Source organism: Apteryx rowi, unplaced genomic scaffold, assembly GCF_003343035.1.
Source record: "Apteryx rowi isolate R43461 unplaced genomic scaffold, aptRow1 scaffold_492, whole genome shotgun sequence".
NCBI lineage: Eukaryota > Metazoa > Chordata > Aves > Apterygiformes > Apterygidae > Apteryx > Apteryx rowi.
In genome coordinates, this window is record NW_020450752.1 from 52,794 (window position 1) to 61,096 (window position 8,303).

The 8,303-nt window shown below is 70.8% G+C and overlaps 3 protein-coding genes across 8 annotated transcripts in view; 1 reads left to right on the forward strand and 2 right to left on the reverse strand.

Moving 5' to 3' along the window:
- The window catches only part of USP21 (ubiquitin specific peptidase 21), a 20,984-nt gene that overhangs the window by 5,677 nt on the left and 7,004 nt on the right, over positions 1-8,303 (reverse strand). The window lies entirely within an intron of this gene.
- B4GALT3 (beta-1,4-galactosyltransferase 3) lies at positions 611-4,619 on the forward strand. Its single transcript, XM_026079085.1, has 7 exons — positions 611-712; positions 880-1,182; positions 1,989-2,224; positions 2,334-2,524; positions 2,697-2,819; positions 3,341-3,445; positions 3,518-4,619. The coding sequence occupies exons 2-7, from the start codon at positions 927-929 to the stop codon at positions 4,086-4,088; spliced, it is 1,482 nt and encodes a 493-aa protein (XP_025934870.1). The 5' UTR covers positions 611-712; positions 880-926; the 3' UTR covers positions 4,089-4,619.
- Positions 4,573-8,294, reverse strand: PPOX (protoporphyrinogen oxidase). Of its 6 annotated transcripts, none has more exons than XM_026079080.1 (12): positions 8,151-8,293; positions 7,551-7,685; positions 6,992-7,107; positions 6,777-6,909; positions 6,520-6,682; positions 5,930-6,120; positions 5,775-5,835; positions 5,561-5,679; positions 5,360-5,473; positions 5,126-5,275; positions 4,989-5,031; positions 4,573-4,909 (listed from the first exon to the last, which is right to left on the reverse strand). In XM_026079080.1, exons 1-12 carry the CDS (start codon positions 8,235-8,237, stop codon positions 4,773-4,775), a joined length of 1,449 nt encoding a protein of 482 aa, XP_025934865.1. In that variant the 5' UTR covers positions 8,238-8,293; the 3' UTR covers positions 4,573-4,772. The 6 variants fall into 6 exon arrangements, with proteins under 6 accessions (XP_025934865.1, XP_025934867.1, XP_025934868.1 ...); XM_026079082.1 differs by having other exon boundaries at positions 6,520-6,664; positions 8,151-8,292; XM_026079083.1 differs by lacking the exon at positions 7,551-7,685 and having other exon boundaries at positions 8,151-8,294.

Sequence of the window (8,303 nt, forward strand, 5' to 3'; positions counted from 1 at the left end):
GCCAGGCCCGCGGCGGGACGGGACGGGACGGGTGCGACCCGGCCGCTTCCCCCCGGGGGCGCGAACGCCCTGCCCGGTGCTGGGGGCCGGCCGGGCCCGCGGCCGCTCTCCCGGGGCCGGGGAACCCCCCAGGGTGGGGAAGGGAAGGGATTGGAGCCAGGATTTCCCCCCTCCCCCGGACACCGGGCTGCGATCGAGGCCGGAGCCCCCTGGCGTCGGGTGGGGATGGAGCCGGAGCCCCCCGGGGGGGGGGGAAGGGAAGCGGTTGGAGCTGGGACCCCCCCACCGAGGGTTGGGGCTGGGATCGGAGCCGGAGCCCCCCCCCAGGGGCCGGTCAGGGTTGGGGCTGGAGCCCGAAGGGGTGGCAAAGGGAAGGGATCGGAGCTGGGACCCCCCCCCCAGCCGGGGTCGGGGCCGGAGCCCCCCAGGTAGGGAAGGGATCAGAGCCGGGACCACCCTTGGGCTCAGGCCTGGAGCCCCCAGGGTCTGGGCCGGAGGTGGCCGAGCTGGGCCGAATCCCCCCCCCCACCGTGGGGCCCTGCCTCGGCTCGGCTCCTCCTAGGCCTGACCCCGTCTTCCCGCTCTCCCACAGCGTTCCCRCTCGGCCACGGCGCGCCCGCCAGTGCAGCGCCATGCGGCCGCCCCGCCGCAGCACCCACGAACCGCCTCACACCCCAGTGACCGGCGCCACCGCGCAGCGAGGACCGAGGAGGCAAGGCTGGGCGACGAGGAGCAGCTCGCGCCCCTTAAACGTCGYGGTGTGGGGCGCCTGCGGGCTCCTGCGTGGGGGGGGGGAGGCCCGGGGGAGGGGGACGCCCTCCCGGACGGGGCCGTGAGCGCGCCGCCGCGCTCACCCGCTCGCGTTTGCCGCCCCGGCAGGTAGAGCCGCTTCGCTGCCCCTTGCCGCGCCGCCGTCTCCGGCCACCATGCTGCGGCGCCTGCTCGACCGGCCCTGCACGCTGGCCCTGCTCATCGGCTTCCAGTTCGCCTTCATGGCCTACTTCTCGCTGGGCGGCTTCCGCAACCTCACCTCCATCTTCGGGCGCGAAACCAGCCCCATCTTCGACTACTCCCGCACCCACGACATCTACACCAACCTGAGCCGCCTGCTGCCGCGGGAGCCTTTCCGCAGCGACCCCGCGCAGCCCCTGCCCTACTGCCCTGAGCGCTCACCCTACCTCAGTGAGTGGGGGCACGGGGGCGGAGGGTGAAGGAGAACAACCAGCTCGCTGGCTCCTGTCACGAAAACGGGGGGGGGGGACACGTGAGGTGCCTGCCACCGAGGGAGCCGCGTTCGCTTTGTTCTCGGGGAGGGGAAATGGTGGCCAAACGCTGCCTGGAGCTACTGCAGCTCTCGGAGCCTGAAGGTCACCGTGACGCCCTCAGCGCGGTTCTGGGTGGAGGGAGGTTTTGGTCTGAATTCTTGGACTTTGCCCCCTCCTCACCTCTGTGCCCTCCGGCACTCTCCGCACGCTGCGGCACCTTAGGGATAGCCCTGCAAGACCCTCCCAGGTGGTGCCAACTTGCCCGCGGCTCTCTGGACCTGCCTGACTGTTTGGAGCAGGTACAGCAGAGAAAGTGCCTGCYGGCAGGTGACAAAAACCCCTGGAGGAGTCCGGGAAAGGACTGGYCTGATCGACTGCCGGCCTGGAAGAACAGGTTTGGCAGGAAGGGCCAGGCTGGCTGCCTAGGAGCAAGGTGCGAAGCTTGGGGCGATCCCATAGTATCCCGAGCGGGGCTGGGAAAGTCCCCCGAGCATGAAGCTGCCCTCATCTCTGCGCTTCCTGGTGAAACACCACCCTGGGGGGCTCCGGGAGCTCGTGCAACCATGGGGTGCCCTCACCCGCTGCCACCCCTGGGAGCAGGCTGCAGTCCAGGCGCAGTAGGCGAGGGGGATACYGCATCCTGTCCGGGGTGCCGGGGTGCTGCGCCGTACGTGGGTGCCRATCCCCCAGCGCATGCGCCAGCCTGCGTGTCCTTTCGTGCAGTCGGTCCGTTGATGGTGAGCTTCAGCCGGGTGCCCACGCTAGAGCAGATCCAGGCGAAGAACCCGGCTGTGAGCGAGGGGGGCCGCTATCAGCCTTCCACCTGTGAGCCCCGGTCCCGCACGGCCATCATCATCCCGCACCGCAACCGCGAGACCCACCTGGGCCACCTGCTCTACTACCTGCACCCCTTCCTGCAGCGCCAGCAGCTCCAGTACGGCATCTACGTGGTGCACCAGGTGAGACGGGTTCCCTGCCCGCCCGCCGGCCTCAAGCGGGCACCTGGGGCTCGAGTGGGCACCGGGTTTTGGCAGACACCGGCCCACGCCCAGCTGCCTCCCTCCGCAGGCAGGAAATTCCACCTTCAACCGGGCCAAGCTGCTGAACGTGGGGGTGAAGGAGGCGCTCAAGGACGAGGAGTGGGACTGTCTCTTTCTCCACGACGTGGACCTCATCCCTGAGAACGACCACAACCTCTACACGTGTGACCCCTGGAACCCCAAGCACGTCTCCGTTGCCATGAACAAATTCGGCTACAGGTGAGCGGGCACAGCCCCTCCGCTGCCTGGGCGTGGTGGGATGGGGAGGCAAGGGTCCAGCCTCCTGCTTGCTGTGTCCAGCTCTGGACCCTCGCTGGATTTGTCCCCTGTGCTTCAGGGCAGGAGCTGGGCTCCGAGCTCCCTGCTCAGCGGCTCTCTGCTCTCTCCCCAGCCTGCCGTACCCACAGTACTTCGGGGGGGTCTCAGCTCTCACCCCCGACCAGTACATGAAGATCAATGGTTTCCCCAACGAGTACTGGGGCTGGGGTGGTGAGGACGATGACATTGCCACCAGGTGAGGTGCCGCGCGGCCCTGCGTGCTGCTGGCTCCCTGTGCATGTGGGCCTCCGTGGCGGCAAGCTTGTGGGGTGGCAGGCTGTCCCTTCCTGTCCCGTCTTGTCCCTCGGGGCTCCCCTTGGGCTGGGGACCTTCCCCAGCTGGCTTGGCACTGCCCCGTCCCTCCCGGCTGCCCCCTCAGCCCCTCACCACATCTCTCTTCTCTTACCCCGTGCTCTCGGGACACGCTGCATGTCTGTGTCCTGCCGGGAGGCACCAGCTGCTCAGGTAGGTCCTCGGGGCAACGTCGCCGGGAAAGGCAGTGTCCGTTGCCGCCCCAGCACCCCGGGACGGCTCTCCCACTGCGTTCCCGCATGGAACGGGCGTACGGGTGCYGTTGCTGCCGCGCTCGAGGGCGGCAGAGCCGGGCAGGTGGGATGCAGGCAATGCCCCCGCTGCCTGGAGCGGGGCTCTGGGGTGGGTCGGCGGTCGCAGGCGTGCAACGGGGCACTGCCGTGACGCGCGTGGCCTCGTCTGCAGGGTGCGCCTGGCCGGCATGAAGATCGCCCGCCCGCCCATCTCCATCGGCCACTACAAGATGGTGAAGCACAAGGGCGACAAGGGCAACGAGGAGAATCCGCACAGGTCAGGGCTGCGGCTCGGGGGCGGCTGGGGCACCCGCGGGGGCCGGGCGGTGACGCTCCCCCTTCCCTCCAGGTTCGACCTGCTGATCCGCACCCAGCGCATGTGGACGCAGGAYGGCATGAACTCCCTCACCTACACGCTGCTGGCCAAGCACCTGCACCCGCTCTACACCAACCTCACGGTGGACATCGGGACGGACCCGCGCGCCGGCCAGGGCCRCAAGGGGCTCGTGCCTGGCCGCGAGGGGCAGAGGTACCAGAGCAGCTCCAGCCTCTTCAGGCAGGAGATGCTGCGCAAGCTGCCCCGGGCCACGATGGGCTGGGGGGCCCAGGGGCTCTACCTGCCCGGTGCGTTCGGCCAGGCCTTGGCCCCACGAGTGTCTCCAGGGCCCACGGGCATCACGCACCAACCTGTGAGCAAGGCGGTGGCTAGCGGCACCCGCGGCGATGCCAACGGGGCGAAGGCCAGCTCCCCCCCGGCGCTGGGAGCCAGCCAGCGCAGCCCGAAAGCTTTTGGGAAGGGCAAGCCTGACCTGGACCCAGCATCGGCCGTGGCGGGGGTCAGTGCCAGCCTGGCCGCAGCAGCAGAAGGGGCCGTTCCCGCGCGGGGGGAGAACCAGAGCTTGCCGCAGGGCTCCCGCTAGCCGATGGCTGTCGCCGCCCTCCCCCCCTCGCCCCCGCCAAAGACTTGCTTGCCGTGAACCGGCTCTTCCTGGCGTCAAGAAGGGACCCCCGTCAGGCCGCTGCCGGGAGGTGCCCTCCGCGGGGGAACCAGCGCCAGGAGAGCCCTGCTGACCGCGGGGCAGGCTCGCGCTGTGGCCTTGCCGCGGAGACTGCGGGGAGCAGCGAGCCCAGGGCGAACGGCCCCGGGGGAAGCTGCTGGCCGTGGGGCTGGTGCCTGGGACTGCGGGGGGCGGGGGGAAAACCCCTGGGAAAGGGGTGCAGGGAGAGGCAGAGCTGGGATCAGAGCTGTGGCCGCTGCCTGCGGCTGGTGGGGTGACGCGCTCCCGGTGCCAGGGACAGCTGGGCACGTGCAGGCGGCACTGGCTGGGGCGCGTGTGCCCGAAGCCAGTCGCAGGCTCTGCTGCCGGCGTGTGGTTATTTATTCTATTTATGAGCTACTCCCTGGACCTTTATAAGGGTTTTTCAATTAAAAAAAAAACCACTTTGTCCTACTGCCGTGGGGCTGGTCGGTGGCGGGAGAGCAGAGAGCCGGGCCTGGGTAGCCTCAGCCCGGCTCTGCCACCCCCTAGGGACCCGGGTGTCACAGCAGGAGGGCAGCAGGCGTGGGTGTCCCAGCTGGGTGCCGCAGGGAGGCTGGTCCTGGCTCAGCACGGCTGCCCCAGGAGCCGGCTTACGGCCGCTTTGGCGCTGGCGATGCAGTCGTTGACGGAGACGCCGGCGTAGGACGCYCCGACGAGGCTCAGGGGCAGCCCCTGTTCCGTCAGGTACCGGCCGATGCTCTCTGCGGGGAGAGGGGGAGGTCGGAGCCCCCGCGGCGGCAGTGACAGCGCCACAGCCTGGCCCCCCGGCCCCGGCCTTACCTGTGCGGCGCCAGTGGCCCAGCGTGTACTGGGGGATACAGGCCTGCGGAAGGAGCAGCCGGTAAGCCTGGCTCCCATCTTGGGAGGCATCGGCCCTCGTCTTGGAGCCGCCCCGCGGTTGCGGTGCCCTCACCCACCTTGTGCACCTTGACGATGGAGTGGGATGGGGCCGCCTCGAGGCCCAAGTGCGCCCGGACGGCATCCTGAGCCCGGCGCAGCAGCAGAGACGGTGCCACAGCTGCGGGGTCCCCGAAGCTCTGTGTGAACCAGGCGCCTCCCAGCATCACCTGTGGCACTGGCACAGCCCCGTGAGGCCCCTGCCGGCAGCCTGGCCCCCCCACACCCCCCCACCCCATGCAGGCCTCGCTCACCGTCAGCCGCAGGGAGGCGGCACCCGAGCGGTTGTGCTCTGGGAAGGCCACCGAGTCGTAGACGATGCCCAGGAGGGAACTGTCCTCGGAGGAGGGCACCAGGTGCCCGAAGCCCTGGGCAGGGAGGAGAGCAGTGAGCCCGGTGACAAGCAGGATGGAGCCCACCCATGGGTGCTGGGGTGGCCCAGGCCCCTGTCTCACCGTGACGGGCAGCTTGGCACCCTCGTACTGCAGGTTCACCACGGCCACCGCCACGGCGGGGATGTGCCGCAGCTCCCGCGCCAGCGGCTCGGCCTCAGTGGGGAGCACCTCAGCCAGGGCTGGAAGCAGAGAGACGTCAGGCGAGTTCCCCCCGGCTCCTGCCCACCCCCACGGCACAGGGGACCCAGGTGTCCGGGCACTTCCGTGCCCCTACCTCCAGCCGGGATGGCGCTCACCACGTGGTCAGCCGTCACGGTGCCGTCCGCCAGGGCGAGCTGCGGGGAAGGAGCCGTGAGAGCGGGATGCCGTGGGATTCACGGAGCAGCCCTGCTGACCCGAGCAGGGACAGCCAGCGCGCGGGGCTCTTACCTGCCAGCCGCCACCGGGGTCCCGCCGCAGGCGCCGCAGGGGCGCGTGGCAGTGCAGCTCCACGCCGCGCTGGCGCAGGAAGGCGGCCAGCGCCGCGGCCAGGCTCTCCATGCCGCCCCGCAGYGACCACTGGCTCCAGCGCTCGGCCCGCGCCCGCCGGCTCAGCGGCGACTCGGCCCCGGGCTTCTTCCCTGCGGCACAGAGAGGCCGATCCGGCACCCACGTCCCCTCCCCAGGTCATTGCACAGAGCAGGGGGCCGTGCTGGAGTGTCCCCCCAAATCCCTGCACACTGTGGTGGCAGTGCCATGGTGCCCATGTGCTGCAGGTGACAGTGCTCAGGTGTCCCCTAGGTCCCAAGCATGCTGTGGGTGGCAGCGCCAAGGTGCCAGCACACTGCCGGTGTCCCCCCCCAGGTCCCTGCATGCTGCGGGTGGCAGTGCCAGGGTGCCTACACAGCACAGCTGGCAATGCCAGGGTGTCCCCCTAGGTCCCAGCACACTGCAGGTGACAGTGCTGGGGTGTCCCCTCCAGGTACCTGCATGCTGGGGGTGGCACCCCACACATGCCCCCCCCCAGCTCTGGGTCTCACCTCGGCCCAGCACCAGCCCCAGGAGGACGGAGCGCCGGTGCCGCTCGGCCTCGAAGAGCGCGGGGAAGCAGGAGCGCACGCTCAGCGCCCGGCAGTCCCCGGCAAACACCCCCCGGCACAAGCTGTCCACGGCAATGTCGGCCACCTGCGGGGACACAGCAGGCTGCGGACGGTCCCCGCCCGGCCCCGCGGGCCCCTTTGCCTCGCTGCAGGGCCCTGATAAGCCCCCGGCGCTATCGCCCCGCGCAGGCTCTCACCTCCTCGCCGAAGCGCCGGCAGACGAAGGCGTGCACGGTCTCATCGGGCTGGGTGCTGGTGGGTGCCAGCAGGTCCCGCAGGCCACTCCAGAACAGGGCCCGCGAGAAGGGCGGCACCGGCCGGAGAAGCCCCCTGCCAGGACACCAAGGTGCTGGGATGAGCCCGGAGGCTGGCCTGGCCCTGCAGCGTGGCGGCACCGCCACTGGGCACCTACCCAAGGCCGGAGGGCAGCTTGTGCAGAGCCCCGCGCACATAGAGGAAGCGGTTCCTGGAAGCCGGGTGGTCCCCAGGGACGGGCAGGATGTCACCCTCGAGGCCAAGCTCGGAGACCTGCGGGGACACGGGCAGGACGGCGCCCGGCATAGCACCCATGTGGGCCCCGGAGCCCAGAGGGGGCCTGGATGCTGCTGAGGGCGTGGGATCTGCCCCCGCAGTAGCCTCGACCCCAGCACCCTGCACCCAGCCCTGGGCACCCCCTGGGTCCTGGCACCCTGAACCCATGCACCCCTCTGACCGTGGCATCCTGCATCCAGGGACCCCCGGCACCCTGTACCCAGCCCCAGGGACCCCCCCTCAGCACCCTACACCCAGGGACTCCCCTGACCCCTGGCATCCTACACCAGCCCCGGGGATCCCTCCCTCCCAGCACCCTGACGACTTGCCCCAGAGACTCCCCAGCATCTGACACCCAGCCCCAAGGACCCCCCTGACTCCAGCACCCAGCCCCTTTCCCGGCACAGAGACCCCCACCCCCACGACCCAGCAGCCCCTACCATGTGCAGCGTGTCCCTGCCAACGGCGCCCACGGGCCGGATGCCCCGGGGTCCATGCTCGAACACGGCCCCGTCCTCGGTGCGGGTGGACTGGAGCCACCCGCCCACGCGAGCGCTGGCTTCCAGCAGCACTACCTGGGCGGGAGCAGGTGCCAGGGCCACTCCGGGACGCCAGAGGCACCCCAGGGACACCACAGCCCCTTTGGGGACACCACGGCTACCCCAGGAACACCCCAGAGCACCTGTGGCCACCCCAGGTGACCACGGCCACCCCAGGGACACCACAGCCACCATGAGGATCACAGCCACTATGGGGACACAAGGCCCACCCCAGGGAGAGGGGGGAGAAACCCCGGCACCCAGGGGACCACGGCCACCCTAGATACCACCCTTGGGGACCACTGGCGCCCTGGGGGACAACACAGCCACCCTAGGGACCACAGTCCCCCTAGGGGTACCACAACCACCCTGGGGATCTCACCAGGGCCACCACGGCCGCCCCGGGGCGCCGTCACCCCCACGCCGGGAAGGGGGACAAAGCCCCCCCGGGGGCCACCGCGGCCACCCCGCGGCGCGGCGCGACCCGCCGGCCGCTCTCACCTTGGGCGCCTGGGGGCTGCGGGCCAGGTGGTAGCAGGCGGCCAGGCCGCTGATGCCCCCGCCGACGACGGCCACCGTCCGCGGCATCGGGGAGCCGGGCGGGTGAGCGGCGGGACTCAGGTGCCCCCGCACCGGCCCGGCTCCGGCTCCGGC